This window comes from Humulus lupulus, chromosome 8 (assembly GCF_963169125.1).
Source record: "Humulus lupulus chromosome 8, drHumLupu1.1, whole genome shotgun sequence".
In the NCBI taxonomy this organism is placed as follows: domain Eukaryota; kingdom Viridiplantae; phylum Streptophyta; class Magnoliopsida; order Rosales; family Cannabaceae; genus Humulus; species Humulus lupulus.
In genome coordinates this window covers 86,544,211-86,567,260 of record NC_084800.1, presented here as the reverse complement: position 1 = coordinate 86,567,260, position 23,050 = coordinate 86,544,211, and the positions used below count along the sequence as shown (strand labels likewise).

General features: G+C 33.8%; 2 protein-coding genes across 2 annotated transcripts; one reads left to right on the top strand and one right to left on the bottom strand.

The window, feature by feature from the left end:
- Positions 1-271: 271 nt before the first annotated feature.
- Positions 272-3,310, top strand: LOC133798021 (putative glycerol-3-phosphate transporter 1). Its single transcript, XM_062236189.1, has 3 exons — positions 272-426; positions 1,244-2,334; positions 2,430-3,310. Exons 2-3 carry the CDS (start codon positions 1,329-1,331, stop codon positions 2,996-2,998), a joined length of 1,575 nt encoding a protein of 524 aa, XP_062092173.1. The 5' UTR covers positions 272-426; positions 1,244-1,328; the 3' UTR covers positions 2,999-3,310.
- A 15,050-nt stretch (positions 3,311-18,360) lies between these two features.
- Positions 18,361-19,640, bottom strand: LOC133793935 (uncharacterized). Its single transcript, XM_062231162.1, has one exon. It carries the CDS (start codon positions 19,504-19,506, stop codon positions 19,330-19,332), a length of 177 nt encoding a protein of 58 aa, XP_062087146.1. The 5' UTR covers positions 19,507-19,640; the 3' UTR covers positions 18,361-19,329.
- Between the last annotated feature and the right edge of the window lie 3,410 nt (positions 19,641-23,050).

Here is a 23,050-nt window from a genome sequence, read left to right as displayed (position 1 = left end):
AGAAAACATACGTCACGCACTAATGTCCAGTGTCCTCCACCAATTGAGAGATTCCCAATTGTTATTGAAGTGTATTTAAAAATTAAATAAAATAAATATTACACTAAATCCAAAAACATGCTTATGTGAGGGGCATTTTGGTCAGGTCAAACAAAACAGCAGGAAGGAAGGATAGTGGGAACCCAAGTTTGAATACAGTTGAACTATAAAGACAGGCGAGGATACAACTGTAATTTCATATTTAATAAAAAAAGTATTTACTGTTTCTGTTGCCTCCCAAATTTTTAGCTTAAAAGAAAGCTGAGCTAGACTCGTTAAACCACACTCAAACTCAAGAGAGAAAAAAACCAGAGTTTCAGTTTCGGACATTTCTATACTGAAGAAAAAGAATACTAAGCTCAATCTCAGCTAAGCTTGAGATTATAGGTACGTTTTTTAACTAATTATATTGAGTAACATCTAATTCTCAACTTGGTTTTTATCTTTGTATCTTTTTTCTTCTTCTTCTTCCATTCGGGTTTTAGTTCAAGGATTTCGTCTATGCAATCAAATTTTGAATTGTGATATATATATTTATATGCATAATTGATGACGCTTTTTTCTTTATCTGGTTTATTACCTTTCTCCAGTGTTTTTCCTCTCTGATAAAATTGATATTTTATATATATTATATACATATACACACTACAGAGATGAGATGATATTTGGAAAGCGATAATGAATATTTGATTCTTAGTGATTGAGTCATGTAGTCCAGTCTTATGGCGGCAAAGTTCCTGTCTTGTTGACTTCACAATTGATTTTTTGTTTCATACATATAGCTATAATTATATATATGTTTACGGTTTGGTTGCTTTCCGGGTTTGATTTTACCCAATTGAATTGAATTTTTTCTGGTCGGAACAATGTGTTGACGACTTCTTTTCTGGATTTTATACATATTCAAATAAAATTATACAGTTTCTGTTCTTCGCTTCCACTTATTTATTTAATTATTTTTGGTCTTAATCCTCAGAATCTTTCAAACCATCCAGTTTTTGCCTTTTCCGGAAGTTTTTGTCATGTAAATTTAAAGGCAATAGTTACTTTTTAGTTTTCTACCCAGATGAGGAAAAACTGAAATATTCGCTCCTAATATATATTATGTAAATTTTATTTAAAAAATAACACTAAAATGATAGTGCACAAGATGCATTTTACATATGTTCTATAATTAAACTAAATATCTTCTCCCTTTTTGCAGCTTGAAGATTTTGAATTTGGTGTACAATAGGAAGCAAGAGCTATTCTTCCTCTTCATTTTAGAGATAGAGGAATCAATATACAACATGGGTTCACTGACTGAGATTGCACCAGAGGAAACTTCCAACAAGCCCCCAGGAATTAAGTTTGTGGAGTACATAAAAAAGTCCTCAGTTTCCTTTAAAACCCACCAAGTAATTGTTCTGATTGTGACATTTTTGGCATACGCAAGCTACCATGCTGCCAGGAAAACCACAAGTGTTGTGAAGAGTTCCCTCGATCCCCAATCACCAGATTTGGGCTTGAAGTTTGCACCGTGGACGATAACATATCTTCAATCTCCACCAGAGACCAGAAAGCTTTCCTGGGTTCCTGAAGATGGCTGGGCACCGTTCAGTGGAACAGGTGGAACGGCGCTTCTTGGTGAACTCGACGTTGCGTTCCTTGCAGTTTATGCCATGGGAATGTATTTTTCTGGTCATCTTGGGGATAGATTGGATTTAAGGATCTTTTTAACTGTGGGAATGATAGGAACAGGTGTGTTCACTTCCCTATTTGGTCTTGGCTACTGGGGAAACATCCATAGCTTTTACTACTTCCTTATAGTTCAAATGGCTGCTGGTCTATTCCAATCAACTGGATGGCCTTCAGTAGTTGCAGTAGTTGGTAAATGGTTTGGGAAGAAGAAGAGAGGCCTTATAATGGGAATATGGAATGCTCACACATCTATTGGAAACATCACTGGTTCTTTGCTAGCTTCTGTTTTATTGAGCTACGGATGGGGCTGGTCCTTTGTTGCGCCTGGTCTGTTGATAACGTTTTTTGGTTTGGTTGTTTTCTTCTTCTTACCGGTGAGTCCTGAGGCAGTAGGAGCTGAAGAAAATGAAGATGAACCAGAGTCGCCAAAGAAAATTGGGAAAGCACTGGAGGTACCATTGTTGAGATCAGAGAAAGTGGGGAAGGACAAACCTGTTGGATTCATAGAAGCTTGGAAAATTCCAGGAGTTGCACCTTTTGCTCTTTGCCTCTTCTTTGCCAAATTGGTCGCTTACACATTTCTCTACTGGCTTCCTTTCTACATTAGCCACACAGGTACTAATTATGCTCATCTTCTCATTGTAAGCTTATCTTTTCATTATACTCAAACATTATGTTCATCACTAACTTTACATTGTTACATTTTTCAGCTATAGATGGCAAGTACTTATCCAATGAGACTGCTGGAAACTTGTCTACATTGTTCGATGTTGGGGGTGTGGTAGGAGGAATCCTAGCCGGTCACATTTCTGATCGCCTTAATGCAAGAGCAATAACAGCAGCGAGTTTCATGTATTGCGCCATTCCTGCTCTCTTCTTCTATAGAAGCTATGGACATGTGTCATTAACTCTAAACATTTTCTTTATGTTCATAACGGGAATGTTTGTGAATGGGCCATACGCTCTCATAACAACAGCGGTATCAGCTGACCTCGGTACACATAGCTCATTGAAAGGGAATTCACGAGCCCTTGCAACTGTAACAGCAATCATAGATGGAACAGGCTCGGTTGGGGCTGCAATTGGACCATTGTTAACTGGCTACATCTCTACTAGGAGTTGGAGCTTAGTTTTCACAATGCTGATGGGAGCAGCCCTGATTGCAGGATTGTTTCTTACTAGGCTTGTTGTGTGTGAGGTGACTGAAAAAATTGAAGAGTCAAGATCGCAAGGAGGGTCCCCCGCGACCAGATCTTCTTCTCCAATTGATGAGGTTTGATCTAGTGAATAGCGCGATTAGTTTATGTATGAGCAACTGTAATTATGTGACCTCTTGTGATCGATTCCTTGTAAAATGAAAAGATGATAAAGATCATTAGCAATGTACATGGAGAAGATTTTTTAGGCTTCTTCTTGAGTTCACTTCTGCTATTGAGGGAAAAAAAAATCAGTGGAAGAGTGACAAAAGGGTGTGTGGGGTGGATAGAGTTATGTGTTTGTAGTTACCTGCATGTACAGTTTTGATGAATGTTATACTAAATTATGTGTCAGATTCAAAACCAATAAAAAAAAATTCATCTATTCATGATCACATTCATCATCTATTTAGATTCAGTCAACTTGCACATTATTCCAGTGGAAAACTTCACTCTGTAATTTGAAATAAAAATATCTACTTTGGTGGAAAGGGGATATTTTTATTTCTTATAGTTGAAGATTTCAATGAGTAGAACAAAAATGGAAGGAAAAAAAAAACTTGAAACTTGGGCACATTTAGTGGGACCCCGGTTGTTAAAAATAGACCAATAAAAGAACATCCTTTTTCATTTTGGTTATAAAGTGTAACAATGACCACAGAATGGATCAGGAGTCAGGACCAGAGGGGCACCAATACCATACAATTTAGACGAGAATTTAGGTACACATATGTGACATTTCTTCTCCAATTATCCTTTCTGATGCCAAATGCTTTGAACCGTTTGGTTAGTTTAAAAGGTCCAAATTAAGTACTCACATCACACTTCCATTTAAAAAAAAGCGAAAAACTACTCACATCACGCAGTAAGACAAAGTTGTTAAACATTTAGAGGTTAGAGCAACTCCAATCCATAACCCAAAATTATATTGAACCAACATAAAAATTGTATAATTATAGCACTATAGTAATTTCTCATTCCATTCACAATACTAAAAATAACACAACAAATATATTCTATTATAAAGTATAATATTTTCATATTATTATATTATTACAAATGATAAAATATATTAAAAAAGTTATTATTATTATATATTACAAAAAATTAAAAACATGTTTTCCTTGTTCTATAGTGCCCCCACCAAATTGATGGGGCAATGTACACCTTAACAAATTTGGTTTCTATTTTACACTAAGATTGGAGACCATTTTGTGTAATTTTAGCACAAAAGTAGTGTTTTGTCGTTGGGTTAGAATTGTCTTTAGGCGCATGTTTAGTTGGACTTTCAGTTTAACTTTTAGATTTTAAAAAAAAAATCTTTTAAAAGTCACTAAAGTTAGCTTATTTTAAAATGATATTTTAGAACATAAAGTCAAGATACATTACGAACTCAATCAGCTTAAACTGTTTTTAGAGTTTCAAAAGCTCAAAAATGGTTTCTAGAAACCCAGCCAACCAGCCCCTAAGAAGTGCATAGCTATGACAGGCATACAATATGATATGCATATTGATATAATTTAATATCGAGTTTCATATATTCTATTTTAAACTAAAATATATGACACTCAATATTAAGTTACACTAATTACCACATGTAGCATTAAATAATGGTAGACACCATAGTGTCTCATAAGTAATGTTGGAGCTAGAATGAAATATTAAGGGCCCAAACTCTTTTTAATTAAAATTATATAAAAATACAAATCTATTTCATTTAAAAAAAAATAGTTTATACTTTTTTGGACCATGTGTTTTGCTTAATTATATGTTTGGACCATGCGTTTTGACAAATTATATTTTGAACCCTATTTTTTGTAAAATGATTCAAATAGAATCCTAAACCCGATTTTAGTCAAAGTTTTCTTAACTGAAATCATAAATAATTCACCAAACTAATAATTCAGAATAAAACTAAATTTATTCTGCTTAAAAACTATGTTGTTATATTCATTTTTTTCTTCATCAGAATTGAATTTAGGGGTCTATTTGAACCATTTTACAAAATATAAGTCCAAAAATAAAAATTTTAAAATACAGGATCCAAACAAGTAATCAGAAAAAATACAGAGTCCAAAAATGTATAAATTATCAAAAAATAAATAAATTGGAGTCACAGCCACCCTTAGTCCCCCTATACCCGTAGCAATATTCAATTAGGAATGGACAAAGTTTTCTATTTCTAACATTGTTGGCATCAACCAAAATTTTTTAAAAATTTAATGGATTGCTTCAAGACAAAAATTGTGAAAAATCGTATAAAGATGTGGTCCTCATGATCACCAGCTTGACAACCCTCTAGTCACCTTGTTTTGATTTATATGCTTTTACATTGCCAAGTGTTCAAGTGTTGAAATCATTCATATGTCACTGTATAGATTGTTCACCAAGTGATATTTCATGGTGAATTGTACATTCATAAAGAACAATCCGTAATCGACAAACCAAGGTGTGTAACACTTACACCTCAATTACTTATTTAATTAAATTATTTTTTGAGATTTACGCCAAGATTAAGTGAAGAATAAACTCTTGTAATCATTGATACGTGCAGATCCATAACTTGCTAGAACTCTATTTTTTTTAAGTACAATGTTTTTCTTTATTTTAGAAAAATGAATTACTTATACCTAACAAAATCAATCAATAAATAAAAATACATGTTTGTATGGTATTCTATTGTGGTCCTCTTCTTACACAAGACAATGGCCGTACAAATAAATAAGTAAAGAACTAAATGTTAAAATAATACTTGAAAGAAGAACCAATATCTACCACAAATTTGATTGCAATGCAATGAAAGCCACTAATTTATTAACTACTTTTTATAAATCACTACTTACTTTAATATTTAAAGTAAAGAGATACTCATTGTGCTCTTAACCACTAAGAAAATATGCTAGTTGATTTGTTGAATATTTTTTTTTAGTTTTGGTTTAGGAAAGGAGAGACAATTAAAAAAAAAACTCTTTGTATGATTCTCATTTCAACCAAAATTAATTATGGTTGTGTTTGGTAAAATTTTTGTTTTTGAATTTTTTAAACACAAAAATAGAAATATTATTTTTTATTTTTGTTTCTTTATTATTTAAAAATAAAAATATGTTTAGTAATTTTTTTTTAAAAAACAAAAAATAACATATGTTTTTGATAACTTTTATTTTTATTTTTTATTTAACAATATAAAATGAGGTGTTGATTTGAAGAAGAGAAGAAAAAAAAAAACGAAAAGTGAAAGTAAAAGTGAAAGTGAAAACATTCTATTTTCAAAATTTAATAAATTTTAATTCAAATTTTAAAAAATAATAAATAAAAATAGAGTTATCAAATACTGTTTTATATTTCATTGTTAAAATTTTAATTAATTAAATAAATAAATATTTTTTTAAATATTACCTAACAACACCTGTATATTGTCACTTTTTTCTGATTAATTCGGGAGACTACAATCAATAAAGATGACATTTACTTTTTCTACTTTATGTTGATAAATGTTTCTTATTGGAAAAATTACACTAGTGCTATAATGAACTACAAATCACTACAGAGAATAGTAATATATCCTCCAATTTTAGATTAAAAAAACCTTAAAAAAGAAGAAGATCGAAGAAGTTATCGTAATAATAAAATATTAAAGTGTTTTAGAAAACAAGAGAAGTTTTCCAAGGCACCGAATGCTTTCTTGTTTTGTTCATTGTTTATTTATATAAGTTGAAATAGGTAGAAAGAAGAGAAGGGAGACGATGGAATAATGAAAGAAAATGAAAGAACAAAAGATGGATGAGTGGGAAGAAAAGTAATTATTAGTTTAGGGAAAAATGAAGGGTGTCAAATATATATACAAAGTTCTAGGTTATATTCTTATTCATTGAGGTAAGGTTAGTCTAGTAGAATAGAATTAAGAAAATAAAATAAAAATTTTATTATTTGTGAATAATAAATTATGAAAAAATATATTGAATATGAAATTATAATATATATTTTTATTCATATGTGAAATATATAAAGATGAGAAGTTGAATAAGATAATTTTATTTTAAATTTTTAATAGGAATAAATTCTTACATGTTAAGTATATTAATTAAGTGATCTGATTAATTTTTTTTGCAATATGCCCTTTAAATATATTATTAAAGAGCATGATAAGCATTATTCAGTCTTATTATACTTTCTTAAGATATTTGACTTGGATGTGTCTATTGTTAGATGTAAATTTTAAGATCCCAAGCAAATTATTTTAGTTATTCTATACATATATATGTTTTAAATTGCAAATAAGTCGAGTATAAGAATAATTTGTACACGATTATATTTGCAAAGTCGCCATGTAAAAATTATAAAATAAGGGCATGCTATTGCTACCTATATTACAATATATATGCAACTAAAAATTACAAATATCAATTATAATAGATAATTTCAGTCGTACCATGTAAATTTATAAAGAACGAACACATAACTTATTTTTTCAAGATTAACCATAAATGACCAAAGTAGTCATGCAACTAATTCCACTTAATTAAAATAGTTGATTAAAGATTGAGAATAATTTATTACTTTTGTGAAATTGTATCGTCTCCAATTAATTAAATATTGATATTTTCTCTAATTATAAAAGGCAATTGTGAGCCTAATCAACCTAAAACAAGTCTTGGTACCTTGTGGGCAGGGTTAGGACTTGGGGCCAACTTCTTTTACTAGGTGTTACTTTTATTTATGGGCAGCCAAAGCAAGTGTTAAGGTTATGCTATTTTTAGTAAGACTGCTGAGGAATGAAAATTGAAGTTAAACCAGAAACATTAATTAGGGCTAAGGTTGTGCAAAAGATTTTACAAACTGTCAAATCTGAATAAACCGTTCAAACCAGATCGAAAAAATCAACAAAAAATGCAACTTGAATAATCTAACAAAAATTCAAACCACCCAATTAATATACTAATCCGCTCAAATAATCAAAATAAACTAATTAAGAGTTTTTTGTTACATATACTATATTTAATATTAAATATTGTTTTAAATTTTTAACAATGAATTTATAATAATGTTTTAAAGTTTTAATTTAAAATAATATGTCTAAGTTTGGAAGATGTATACTATACTTTTAGTTTGTTGAATCTAATTATTTGAATATTTTTTACAAAAAATAATAATTAAGATTGGTTTGGGCGGGTTTATCCGACCAAACTACCTAAAACATTAGATGGGTTAAATTTTTTTTTTTTTAATTAGACGGATTAGAGTTGAATTTTTACAATTCAATTTTTACATTGTGTTGATGAAAAGATGTAACAAACTACCATTGAACTCCACTAATACTAATGAAAGCAACTGATGACTTATTAAAATCCCTAAAAAGGTAAACTAATAATCTCAACTTAGAAATAGTCAAAGTTGTCATTTTGGATAACTACTAGTGTCACTCATAAAAAGTCAATGGGGTGATAAAAAAACAAATCATTTTTTTTTTCAATAATGAATATAATAATAATTATAATAATACATCCAAATAACAAAAGAAAAAAAAAAAGTTCTTTAGTTATACAAGTTTTTTATTCTACTATGCACAATTAATCCATGTGTAAACCAAGCATAGATTAAGTTACGGTTACCTAGGAAAATTGGACAATAAATTTGTAATATTCTTTACATAAAAACCTAGAAATCCTTAGCGCACGCTTGGTTGGCAAGAATTCATTAAAATGGAATGAAATTGATTCTCATTACAAAATAAGGTTATTTTACCACTTTTTATGTGTTAATTGTTGCTTAAATCTTGAGTTTTTAATTGATTTATTAAGTTTTTAATTAATTTTGAATTTATTAGTCTTATTTTGATTTTATACATTTTGATGTGTTTTTATAGTTATTTTGTTATAAAATGTTGTAGTTAATTAAATGAATTATTGTTGTTTAATTTGAGGTAAAAAAATGTTGTATTATTGAAATTAAATGTAAAATATAAATTAAGTTATAATTAATATTTTCAAAGAATTAAATTAATTTATTTTATAGTTGAAAATATTGTATTATGATTTATTTTATATTTATTTTGTAGGAAATTTATGCTCTTAAAAAGAAAGAAAAATGGAGGATAATATGACATTTTCAAGAAAGCAAGACAAAGAATTGACATTTATAAAAAGCCTCATTTGGGCCTAAGCCCAACAGCCATCTCCTTGGCCCACGAAGCCCCTTCAGCCAGCTTCTCCAGCAAAGCACCAAGCTCCTCCCTCTTGGGCCGCCCAACAACCTGGCCCATTTCCCCAAGTCCCCTTCAGCGTGAAGCACCAACACATCCCTAGCCCTCACAGCAATGAAGCTTCCCTCCTGGGCCCGCCTAGCAAGCCCACCATTTATTCCTCATCAACTCAGCCTTCCCACGCCCCCAGCCTCTTCCGCCTGATGCCTTCGCCAGAGCACACAACCAGCCCACGCCAGTGCACACAACCAGCCGCCTGCCACACAGTCCAAGCAGCCTCCTTCCCAATTGTCCATAAATTGTCCAAAAGCACCATTGTCCTCTTATGTCTAAAAATACTATTTTTTATCTTATTTTCTACACATTTTACCCAAAAACATCATAATTACACCTTATAATTTGCCCAAATTTTCTATATTATTATTAAGTTAATTAATTTAAATTAATTATTTTAATTTACTCATTTTGGCTATAAATAGGGAGTTTTGAAGACCATTTAGGATGTCCATTTTGAGGAGAGGTTAATATACCATAATTTCTACACATTCAAAACCTCTCTATTCTCTTCATCTTCTTATTTTTTTTTGTTATTTTTCTATGTATTTTTAGAGTAAAGTTTGGAGGTTTCTCCTCCAAATTTTCCTATTTATGTTTATAATTTTTAGTTTTTATTTGTTATTCTAGTTATGTGTTTCTAATCTTTTTAAGATTATTAAGGTGATGATGAAACAATTTGTAACTAGATAGTATTTATTTTGTATGTTGATTTCCCATTTTGTGTAACAAAGTTTATGGATTTTTCTTCTTCAAATATCTTCTTTCATCTTAAATATCATGTATTTTGGATTGTTAGCACATATTTAAACTTTGTTCTTCATTAGTGCAAATACATAATATTCTTTGTGTAAGATGTGTCATTAAATTGTACACATCCATGCTTAGAACAAAAATTATATGTTTTGCCTTATAAATAATGTTCATTGATTTATTTGTTATTTCATTAGGTTGATTTACACTAAATGCTTTGAAATTATAATTTTGAAAATTGAAGAAAAATCTTATCTTTTTAGAAGTAATTTGTGCTTAAAATTATAAATCTATTTGAAAAATAATAGTTTAATTTATTTTAACTATCACTAAAACTTGGGAATCAATGTACTTATAAATATTATTAAACTCATATTTTGTGGATTCTAATCATTAATAATCTTATTTTACTATCTTGATTTCTACTATTAATTTATGTTTATATTTGTCTTTAATGTCTTTATTATTATCTTTTAGTTTATTTTATTGTCACAGATTCTCATCAATCTTTGGGGCTAGGTTATAATTTATTAATTTTGATTTAAAATAGTTTTCTTTTCGATTTTAAGACAACTTCTTTGGGTTCGATATCCTTGCTTACACGATCACTATTCTATATGAACGATTCGTGCGCTTGCGATTTATAAATATTTAAAACATACCCGTTTTGGGTCCAACACATGGCATGATATTCATCATTCATAGCAGCTTTCCAGTTCGGGTCGGCAAGGGCATAATTGTGGGATTTAGGCAAGGGTGAGATAGAGGAAGGTGAAGTAGTGGTGAGAAAATATTTAGGATTGGGCTTAACTATGCCACTTTGGCTTCGTGTTTGCATTTTTGGGACTTGAATAGGTGTGACATTCAGAGGTGGGCTCAGGTTTGGATCCTCATTAGGAGGAGATAAGGCGGGGGAAATTGTAATGTCAGCAGGGTCGATAGAATCGTAGGTCGTGGGTGACTCAGGGTGGTGGGAGGGAAGTGGGGTCGGGGAGGAGGTGGGAAATATGGGAGGTCAGGGGTCATCGAGATGGTCAATGGGAGGAGTAGATGGTGAAGGAGGGGTCATGGTAGGGGGTGGTATCACGGTTTTGATGAATGGAGGAAGAGAATCCTCATTGCTCAAAAAAGCATAGTCACGAACATGCGGAGTGTAGTGTTTAGAATATGGAAAAACACTTTCATCAAAAACCACATAACGGGAAATGATGACCTTTTTAGTGTGGAAGTCATAACATCTATAACCACGATGAGAAGATGGATACCCCAGAAAAATACAAGGGGTGGATCTAGGACTCAACTTGTGTGTGGCGATTTCAAATAAATTCGGGTAGCACAAACAACCAAAGGTGCGTAAGTGATTATAGCTAGGTACTCTTTGGAAAAGAACTTCCAAGGGAGTGATGTTATTAAGGAGACTAGTGGGGCAAATATTAAGAGGATATATGGCCATGTGTAAGGCTTCCACCCAAAAGAAGGGGGGAGAGAGGCATGAAATAAAAGAGAGCGAATAATATTGTTAATAGTACGTATCATACGCTCAGCTTTCCCGTTTTGAGGTGAAGTGTGAGGACAAGAGTGACGATAAAGCATTCCATTTGAAGTGGAAAATTTGTTGAAACTATGATTATCATACTCTCTACCATTATCGCATTGCAAAGCCTTGATGGGAACTCCAAATTGAGTGTTGACATAAGAGTTGAAAATAGAGAAAGTAGAAAACACATTGGATTTTTGTTTGAGTGGAAACGCCCATAAATAATGAGAATAATCATCGAGAAACAACACATAATAATGGAATCCAGAAGGACTTAAAATTGGAGAAGTAAACAAATCACTATGGATAATATCAAAGGGTTTCATAGTCATAGAAAGAGAAGTAGAAAAAGGCAATTTGCAATGTTTTCCCAGTTGACAAGCATGACAAAGGGTGGAGGTAGTTTCCTTATTACACATGATAAAATTATTTTTCTTAAGAAAACGCAGAACGGGTTCGCCAGGATGACCCAGACGATTGTGCCATGTGGAAAGAGGTAGGACAACATTGACAGATGGTAAAGTGGAAGATGGGGACGATGGAGACAGAGGATAAAGATCACCCACACTACTGGACCTCGTCAAGAGAGCCCCCGTTCGAAGATCCTTCACAGAGAAACCAAAAGGATCAAATTCAACAGACACATGGTTATCTTTAGTAAATTGATGAACATAAATAAGATTTTTAACTATATTAGGGGCATAAAGAATATTTTTGAGAGCAAGGTTAGGGTGTAAGTGAGGGAGAATGGATGAGCCCGAACCACGAACTGGAATTTTAGAGCCATCACCAACCAAAACATTTGAATTGAGATTGCGCCAATTGATAATTGCAGGAAGGATACATGGATTGTTCATGACATGAGAGGTGGTGCCGGTATCCATATACCAATTCTCATCTGGTTGTTGAAGCGACAAAGCATTAAAAAATGCTAGTAAATCAGTCGGTTGGTATCCATTTGTGAGGAATGCTTGGGGCTGCTGTTTATTGACACGTGGTGCAGATCCTAGCAGACCGTGGTTGTTGACCGAAGGCATCCCGCGCCACTGTGGAGGTTGAGTAGGATAAGGACACGGTGGAGAGGCCCATTGTGGAGCCCACAGGCCAGCCCATCCATAGTATGGTGAGTGTCCAACCCCACGACCATAGCCACGACCACCTTCTCGGCTTAGCCCCTTTTTTCCTTGATTATTGCGGCCACTAGTGTCATGACCACCATTATCACGGCTACCATGGCTACTACTGCCTGAGGGTGACTGTTGAGTATTGGACAAATGGGAAGAATCATTAGATGCAACGAGAATAGTGGATGAGGAAGAAGTACCCTTTTTATTGTTGTCACGGCTCATGCGATCCAAATCAAGCATCGAGCAAGCTTTGTCAAAGGATGGCAAGGGATTTGATTGTTGAATAATGGTGGCTACCGTGGCATATTCGTCAGTGAGATGAGCGACTAATTGAAGAACCAAACGCGCCTCCGAAACGGGATGACTAATAGCAGAAAGTTGTACGGAGATTGTCTTAAGGGATTGACAATATTCAGCAAGAGAAGAGAAATCGTCTAGGTACATGGCTCCAAATTGCTTTTCAAGTTGAACAGCACGAGTGCCTTTGTTGTCTTGGAAAAGATTACATAAATGGTCCCAAGCCACCATAGTCGTAGCTGCTTCATCAAGTATTTTATATAAGAGATCAGTAGAGATAGTACTGTAAAGCCATTGCAAAACATTCGCATCAAGCCGATTCCATAGATCATTGTCAATGTTTGTTGGCTTCGGTATTGTCGGATCAATATGATCCAGAATAGTAAAAGCCTTTGCGATGTTGCGGAAGAGAGTTGCCCATGGAGTATATTGCACCTTGTCGGCATCGAGAATGAGAGGAACAAGGTTGCGAATGTTGGTGACGTTCAGTACGGGATGAAAAACAGTGGAGACAACTGAGGTTTGACCTTTATTAGGAGTTTGTTCAACGCCAACCATTGAAAAAAGGAAGAAGAAATTTACTGAAACAGAGGTAGGGAAGAAGAAGAAGGATCGATGGTGGCTAGGGTATGGCTGATACCATGTAAGAAGATAATTGACTCCTCTCAGTCGTGATTTCTTATTCCTTCCGTATATATAATATTACAACCTATTTTGGGAATATAGACTAAACAATCTTTACTATAATTACATTGCTATAATTGTGCATAAGATTAAGATTATACAATATTTACATATATATTAACACCCAGCCCACCCTTGGTCGTCGTAGACCCTGCGCCGCCGTCTATCACAGAAAAGAAAGCGTCTCCGGCAACCTCGTCTTTTGCTTTGACTCCTGCTACAGTTGGATCTGGTAAGTAGCGACTTTGCTCTTCTTTCCATCTCGATCTTCTTCTTCTTATTGTTGTGCTTCATCTTTTCTTCTTCTACTACCTATTCTTGGGCAGATTTGGTGCGATGGGGTGACGTCTGGTGTGACGGGAAGGACGAATCTCCGTCTACTACGACGGGGTGACGCCTGAGTTGGGCAGATTTGGGCTGATTCTGTAACGCCCCAACTCCAGGGACCGCTACAGTGCACATTGCAAACAGTGCTAAACTCGCTAATCGAGTCCTTTGGCCACAAACGTGTAACTAAGTGTGATTAGCGGTTTAGGGATTAAAAATTTCGGTTAAGAAGTAACGTTTCACTAGAACGTTTAACATATACATTGGGATCCCAAAAATATAATTTCAGAGTCTATTACAAGGAAATATTTACAACAGGCCGTTCTAAGCGGCAAAACAGGGTTCAGCCCTAGTTCCACTTTCAAACCTCGCCCAAGTATTGGTCGAGCAGCTGCATATGTACACGTCATCACCTAAGCTCTCCAACTCAAGGATGGTCCAGCTTCCTTTTGCCTTTACCTGCACCACAAAGCACCCGTGAGCCGAAGCCCAGCAAGAAAACTCATATGCTCATAAACAGTCATATCATGGTATCAAATCATATCCGGCATGCCTAGCATTCATAGCTCTACTCAGCATGCAAATGAATTCAAACAGATGCTGGGGTATCCAGGACAAGAAGTCCTGGCCTTCTGATTGGAGGACTATCAAGTCAATCCTAATCAGATGAGTGTCGCAACACTTGAGGTTCTGGTAAACCATACTGAGTGACCGACAAGCGAGTCACTAATTCAAGTGGAAGGGTGGCTGTTGGGTAAGCCTCTAATCTTCAACAGGTTCTGGTAAACCATACTGAGTGACCAACATGCAAGTCACTGGGGCCTCAGTGCCCAAGCCATGCATATGATGATCAAAATGGTCATGCAGAGCTCATAGCTCTGATCAGATGAGTGAATATCACTTGAGGTTCTGGTAAACCATACTGAGTGACTGACAACCAGGTCACTAGGGCCCAGTGCCCATTTCCTGCAATGGCTCTACATGACTAGCCTTTGGCTAGATAAATGCTTGTTTATATTCATCGAACTTGAGGTCGGTCCTGCATTAATGCTCTTTGAGTCATTCAATGCAGAGGGTCGACTAGGTCCAATCGACATAACTTGCCCTACACACTAGGGTTGTCATGACTAGTGAGTTAGCACAATGTGACCAGTGCCCAGTACCACTGCCGAACCTGACTAATGAGTCACGGCTTCATAGTTGATACTAACACCTTTGCCAATTCTGATTAATGAGTCAGCCCTGTGTGACCAGTGCCCAGTATCACTGCCGAACCTGGCTAATGAGTCACAGCTTCACAGTTGGTACTAGCACCTTTGCCAAATCTGACTAATTAGTCAGTACCATGCACAGGTAAGCAATGCTATCAATGTGTATCATATGCCAATTATCCAAGAATAAGGCATTCAGCATGCTTACTAAACAGTTGCTAGCATAATTATGATCATGCACAAACTCAGAGACTCAAGCTCTGACCAATCTCATATTCATCATTCATGGCATGCCCTAATCACATGTTTCTCGTGCATCACATACATCACACTTAATCATCCAGCATGCCTCGGTGATAATCATATGCAAATGGGTAAGATTGCCAAGCATTCATTATGCTATCAATGTTTACATTTAAACATCCAACATGCATCAATCATAGCCATGCATGTCACACATGGGGTGCAGTTTTCTTACCTTGGGTTCAAGCGAGAATTAATAAAAGAAACGACCTTTGAGAACGATCAGCTTTTAGTCCTTTAGCGGTCACCTAGTCATAACCAAAAATATAGGATACCATTAATAAAAATGACCAACATAGGTTCCCAAACCAATATCTAGCCTCCGGGACATCAATCCCCACTTAACCGGGTACTAGGATCAACCCCGAGGCCTTAAGCTAGCATCCCCAAGCCAAAAACCTATTTTTGGCCAAATCTGCCTTGATGGGCCGCGGCTCACCATAGCCATGCCGCGGCTCATCCCCCTGGCAGAGGCATAATTGCCTCAGAAACCACTTTAGGCCGCGGCACACAAAAGCCAAGTCGCGGCTCATTACCCTGATCAGCCCAAAAACCAGCAATGCACCAGCAAACTCCCCTGCGTTTTTCCTCTCAAACCAGCTCTTCAAAACAACTCAAAACCTCTTCCAAACACTCATTTAAACCCCCAAACATCACCCATAACTCCCCCTCATCAAAACCCAAGTTTCCAAACTCAAGAACTTCCATTAATTCACAACTAACACATCAAAATCCTCAATTGAAAACTTAATAGAAAAACAGAGTATTCCATAAAACTCATGGCTGGAACTTACCTCAAACTTGATTTTGAATCCCCTTCCATGGCTGATTCAAGTTCCTAAGCTCCCACCTTTAATCTCCTAGCTTAACTCCTCAATTTGGCCTCTCAAAATTCAAAGGGAAGTGAAGGGAGGAACATGTACGGGAGAGAAGAAAAAGGGATGAGGATGGCTCTGTTTCTGTTCTGTTTCCACAGCTTTCTAAACCCCAAAGCTGATATAAATCCTTAAGGTCAAAAGACCATAATGCCCCTAGGCCAATTTACAAGCTTCTAAACACTCCCAAGGGTAAATTCGTCATTTCCAACCTATACCGTTAATTATAATTAACGCTCTCCAATTCCCGCTATTCTCAACATTCTCAAATACCAATAAATCACATCCCATTACCCTTTAATTCCCGGTAATGCTCTAATCATCAAAATGACCCCGAGACTCACCCCGAGCCCCGAACTAAATCTCGTTATGACTAGACCGAAAACTTGCATTCCCATGATCGTCTCATGTCGAATGGCTCGAACCAATCCACATATAATGTGGTAAAATTATAATTCACTATCATATAATAATATAATTCACATGAACATGCATATAATCATTAAATATCATAATAAATTAATTATGGCCCTCCCGGCCTCCTAATCAAGGTCCTAAACCTTATTATGAAATTTGGGGCATTACAGACTCCGAGTTCGAGGCTGAGGTTCTTGGGTGTTGACTGGGTATAGCAGGTTTTATGTTTAAGGAAGAAGAAGAACAAAGTTGAGTTTTGATGTCGATTTTCAAGTGTAATGTTGAAATGCGTTGAGAACTTTTGATTTAATTTTGAACTCTGATTTTGAGTATGAATTTTAGGTTTGAAATGTGATGATGAAATGCATATGCATATTATTAGTTTGGTTTTATTTTGTATATGAAATTTGTTTTTTTTTTTAAATTTGATTTTGGGTTCAGAAGAAGAAGAATGATGAAGATAAAGTTTAGAGATTTTGGTCGTTTCAGATTTTATTTTTTATGTATTTTAGGTTAAGAATTTGTTTTAATTTTATTTAACTAATAGAATTGTTATTGTTTTTTTTTTTTGTTAATAATGTTACCGATTTCTAAGTTTTTATTTTATATCAAATTCTATTAATTTTTTATTTAATAATATTTGATTGTGTAAATTTTAAATGACTTTTTTTTAATTTTTAATATTTAAAATGAATTTAATATACTCAAAAGTCATTAATATTTTGATCATATTTAAAAAAAAATTGACCAGAATTGGGCTCAACGTATTATTTTGTTCCGTTTTATAAAACACGGGGTCCAAATTATCATTTAACAAAACACAAGACCTAATCGGTAACTTTTACAAAACACAATACCCAAAATAATATTTACCCTATATTATATATATGTATGTATTTAAAAATATTTATTATATACATATTAAAACCTCAAAATGATTTACTTAAATGTCCAATAATAAGTAAATGAGTTTATACAAAAAGGACTTGTATATTATCCCATTATTTGTTTAGACTTTATGTTTTGACAAATTCTTTTTTGGACATTGTATTTTGTAAAATTGTTCAAATAGACCTCTAAACTCAATTTTGATGAAATTTTTTTTTAATATAACAACGCAATTGTTAGGTAGAATAATTTTGTTTTTGTTTTAAGTTATTAATTTGATGAATTATTTATAATTTTAGTTCAGAACACTTTGACCAAAATCGAGTTTAGAATCTTATTTGAACCATTTTTTAAAATACGAGGATAAAAAAAAAAAAAATTAGACAAAACGCATGATGCGAAAAAGGTATAAACCATAAATAAATAAATAAATTAACATAGAATAAGATAATTTGACAGTCGAATGAAATTTTCTTTAGAAATTCGTAAAAAAAAAAAGGTCATGAAAGAACTACAGGTCCTGGCCAAGTTAATTTCCTATTACAAAATAGGAACACCTATATGAACATGTTCACAGTGACAGGATGAACCATCAACCATGATGTAGAGAGCCGATACAATCTCTAAAAACTAGACTTCGTTTCCAGCTTCAAACATTTTAAATTCACCTTCATAGATGCAATGATTAACCAACCTTTCTCCTTAGAGAATAAATAGTGAAATAGCAACCAACTAAAATATTGATACAACAAACTTCAAACCAAGGAAATCAGTTTAGAAAAAAAGAAAGAAATTTTATAGTGCAAATCAAAATAGCAAAACAGAGAGAGTAGCCGTATTGTTCTTACATAGTTAAGAGTCCCAAGAGTTCAATCAAGCAATATTGCATTCTTGACAAAATAATTACCAGTAAGAATTACAGAGTCATACTAAAAGCAAAACACTCATCAACCAGACAAAAAATTAGACCCTATAATTGGTCAAATTGAGCAATCCATGAGGGGTATGTCTAAGCGAGCCCGTGATTTGCTCCTGTGAAGTGTTTTTGGGTTTCATTTCTCATAATATGCCTCCCAATGTTGGTAAATTTCAGCAGATGAACTAGTCTAGTCGCAATAAAATAAAGTTAAACATGTATGAATGGTAGCAATCCATCCCAAAAATTCTCCATACTAGCCAAAGGTCCACTATGAGTTTATTTAACAAATAGTAGTCAGGGGGGAATCTAAGCAATGGTACCAGAGAAAGTCCTCAAGTAATTTGAAATTCAGATTGGCTGATAGGAGTTATGCAACAAGCATTATTGGTCTACCGTAACTAGTACATATATGTGCGTATTGTTCTGAAAACATTGAGTTTTTACTAGTACTGGCGAGTAGTTTATCTGGGTTGCTCTCCAATTCTACACTGTACAACAGCAGAAACTGCAAACTCAATTCTCTACCCATTATACCTTGACAAGAAAACTAATAATCCTTTTAAATAAACGCCACCAAACACAGAAAGTCTAACTCTTTAATTGAACAAAATCAAGTATGTTTCAGATAACCATTTGATATGTCTTCACAATGAAAATCAAATCACAGTAAAAATGACGAGTTTCATTACAAAGTTATCTATAATAAATCCTCTCCTCTTATTGCCTCTTCTTCTTGTACAATTTCCACTCAGTATAAAATCAAAAACAAAAAAATAGGGAAAATTTTCCCAAATCGAAAAACCTGATATTTTGAAAGTCGCAACTAATCTTGGTCCTCTTCCTTCTTCTTGGGCTTGCGGTACTTCTCCTCGACGTGCTTGGCCATGAAGAGAGCCGTGTTGGCGACCTTCTTGATATTTGGAACGTTGTAGTTTTGGGCGATGTAAACTCCGCAACACGTCCCCATTATAAAGGAGAAGCTACTCCTTATTATCCCCATCCAAATCGTCCACGACAAGGCCTGAGATTTAAGGAGTTGAAGAAGAAATTAGGGTTTATGATCGGATTATCAAGTCACACACCCTGTTGTTGTTGTTATAGCTTGGATGCTATGCTTGTTGTAAAACGAGAAGGTACTGGACTCTTGAGAACGTTATATATTTTTCTATTTATTTACTTGAGGTCCCCAATTTGTTCAAACTATATCACTTAAGTCCCTGTTTAAAATTTTGAAGCTCATAAATATTTATTTTTCTATTATACATTATAATTTAGTCCCTACATTTTATTTACTATTTAAAAATATTAAACCTAAAAGAAAAACTATAGTATTTTTATTATTTATTTAAAATACTTGTGGTTTGTTTTGTATTCTATCATTTTATTATTTTAATTTTTTTTTTGGATCTTAATAGTTTATTTTTTCATTTACTATCTTATCTTTTTGTTCTAATACTTGTTTAAAATAATTTTTTTTATATAAATAAAATGTCAAGTAATATTTTAAATAATAACGTTATTTTAGTTTTTGTTTTAATATGGGCCATTAATTAGGGATATAAACAAAGTGGGGAGTGCTTGTCCGGGCTTCATCCCCGTTAACTATTTTAATTCCCACATCCATTCCTCTATATTCTCCATCACGGGCGAAGCGAAGAATCCCATGGAATTCTATTTATTTTTTTAAAAAATAAAAAAGTAGATTACTTAAAAATTAGATTTATTAGGATTTTTTTTATCGAACTATTACCAATCCAAATCGTGCCTCCTAAATTTATAAACTTGTTAAAAATTTCCCCTTAACTACTCATGCTATTGAAGTGTGTGACTTACGTCCAATTTCGCTAACGAGATGGTGATGTGGCAATTTAGGCACAAATGTGACATTGTCATGTCAATGCCTCATTTATAATTTTAAAAAATAAATATGATTCTTGTCCCTCGAACTATTACCATTACCAAATTGTGCTTTCGAATTTTAAAAATTTAAAGCTAAACAAACTTTTGAATATTAAAAAAAAACTATTAAACTAAAAATATATTTAAATTAAAATAAATTGATGGTGCAAAAAATTAACTAAAGTGTTGGGCGTCCGTCTGGGCGAGCTCGAAGCTAGCTGGGTAGCGACGTCGTTGACAGGCTGGGCTCATGCGGGTTGTGACACCCCACGTCACTATGGCTGCTTTCTGGAATGACGACTGGCCCTACAAACCAAGACAAGTCTTTCCAGCGTGCTTTGTCCTCACTCGCACACTTCCTAGGAAAAACTTCCCAGGAGGTCACTCATCCCTAGATTATTCCAGGCCAAGCACGCTTAACCATGGAGTTCTCAAGTGATGGGCTACCGAAAAGAAGATGCACCTTCCTGATATAGGTAGTACCCATCAATCCATTTAAGCCCTCTTCAACTGTGTAGTCCCATACCTACGCAGTCTTAGAATCATTACTCTTGACCTTCCCCAGGCGGTACGGGATTTTGACTGTCACAATCACCCCCCCTTATGGGCCCGACGTCCCCGTCAGCCACACTTCCGGCTGGATCAAGGCTTTGATACCATTATGTGACGCCCCACGTCACTATGGTTGCTTTCTGGAATGACGACTGGCCCTACAAACCAAGACAAGTCTTTCCAGCGTGCTTTGTCCTCACTCGCACACTTCCTTGGAAATCTTCCCAGGAGGTCACCCATCCCTAGATTATTCCAGGCCAGGCACACTTAACCATGAAGTTCTCAAGTGATGGACTACCGAAAAGAAGATGCACCTTCCTGATATAGGTAGTACCCATCAATCCATTTAAGCCATCTTCAACTGTGTAGTCCCATACCTACACAGTTTTAGAATCATTACACTTGACCTTCCCCAGGCGGTGTGGGATTGCACAGCTTACCCGGTCTTTCCCCTTGCGGATCACGGGATTCTGACTGTCACACGGGTTCCTTGGCGACATTCAGCTCTGGTGTCATCTATGTTGTCCTTCTGCATCTCTCCCTTTCCCTTCTCATCTCATATCACTTATCTCTTCATATGTTTAATGTCCTAGTGTGTTTGGATGGTGCAAAAATGTGAGAAAATAAGTAGAAAATCTCAATTTTTTGTTATGAATTTGAGAGATTGAAATTTTGATTTGTATATGTTGTGATAATTTTGTTGGTTGCGTTTTTGTTGTGATAAATTATTAGTATTGTTGAGATTGTTTGGTAGGGGCAAAAGTGATGGAAAATAAAAAAAAAGTAAGAAAAAGTGAAAGTAAATTAGTTAAAAGTTTAATATAGTTTTGTTTTTATCATTTTTTTATTTTGTAAGATTTAATTTAGTTTAAATGAATTTTAGTTTAATTATTTTTTATCTTTTTAATATTCAAAAATTTGTATAATTTTAAAATTCGAGGGGTACGATTTTGTAGTGATAATAGTTCAAGGGGCAACAATTCTAATAAACCTAAAAATCAATATCTTACACTATGTTAATAGTTCATAGTACTAAGTATTGTTCAAAGTAAAATTAATTTTTGTAAAAAAGTAACCAATATACTACAAAAATACATGTAAAATAATTTTAAAAAATATTATAAAAAACATTAAAAATAATTAAGCTACTATTGGGGGTTGTGAGTATTATACCCATCATTGCCCCGTTTAACATTCCGAGATGAGAAATGGTCCTCGTCCCCGCCCCATTCCCTCTTTAGGTATGGAATCCCCGAACCATTAAGGGCTCCGTCCCCACAGAGAAAATTTCCATTTCTAGCTATTATGTATAATAAAACGAAACTTATATGTAAAATAAGACTAATGGTGGAGAGAAGTGTAAGGCCCTAACTTCTCATAATAATAATATCGAGAAACAACGTTGGATCATAAAATATAAAAATATTGCTCTTTTATTTAAAAATATTATAAAGCCTAGGATCCAACTTTACAATAAAAATATGGTCTTTAACAAAATTAAATATAGCAAAAATATGGTATTAGACTATTATATTTTAAATTCAGAACCTTAAGTGTATGGGTTGAAAACCCGATGCCATATTTGCTCACATGTCATAAAGTGATTTAGCTTCAAAACCAAATATAAGTGAAAATTATATTTTATATAGGTTTTTTAATAAAGTTTTAAAAAATATGACTTTTTTTTACAAGTATTATTTTATGGTTTTTTAAAATTTGTATTTCCTTTTATGAGATTTTTTTTCCATATTTTTGTAAAAAAATCATTATTATGCCATATTTTTTTTTCTCATAATCAAAATTTTTTAATTTAATTTGTCTATACAAACTGAAAAAAGTTTAATTACCATATTTTTGCATATTAACGATTAAAAAGCCATATTTATGAAAAAATCCCCAAATCTAATGACATCTGTTCATAAAAAAGAAAGAGGAAATTACATTTTATATGAGATTTTTAATAGAGTGTGCAAAAATATAGATTTTTTTTCAAAAAAAGTTAATCTATGACTTTTTTTAAGAATTTTCACTTTTATGGGTTTACTTTCCCATATTTTTGTATAAAAGTTGGTTTATGCCATAGTTTTACTCTT

What these genes read in the sequence shown, in the direction of transcription:
- LOC133798021 (XM_062236189.1), top strand. Translation starts at nt 1,329, where the DNA reads ATGGGTTCACTGACTGAGATTGCACCAGAGGAAACTTCCAACAAGCCC. An exon ending in TTTCTACATTAGCCACACAG is followed by an intron (nt 2,335 to 2,429) that starts GTACTAATTATG and finishes TACATTTTTCAG; the next exon opens with CTATAGATGGCAAGTACTTA.
- LOC133793935 (XM_062231162.1), bottom strand. Translation starts at nt 19,506, where the DNA reads ATGGGGATAATAAGGAGTAGCTTCTCCTTTATAATGGGGACGTGTTGC.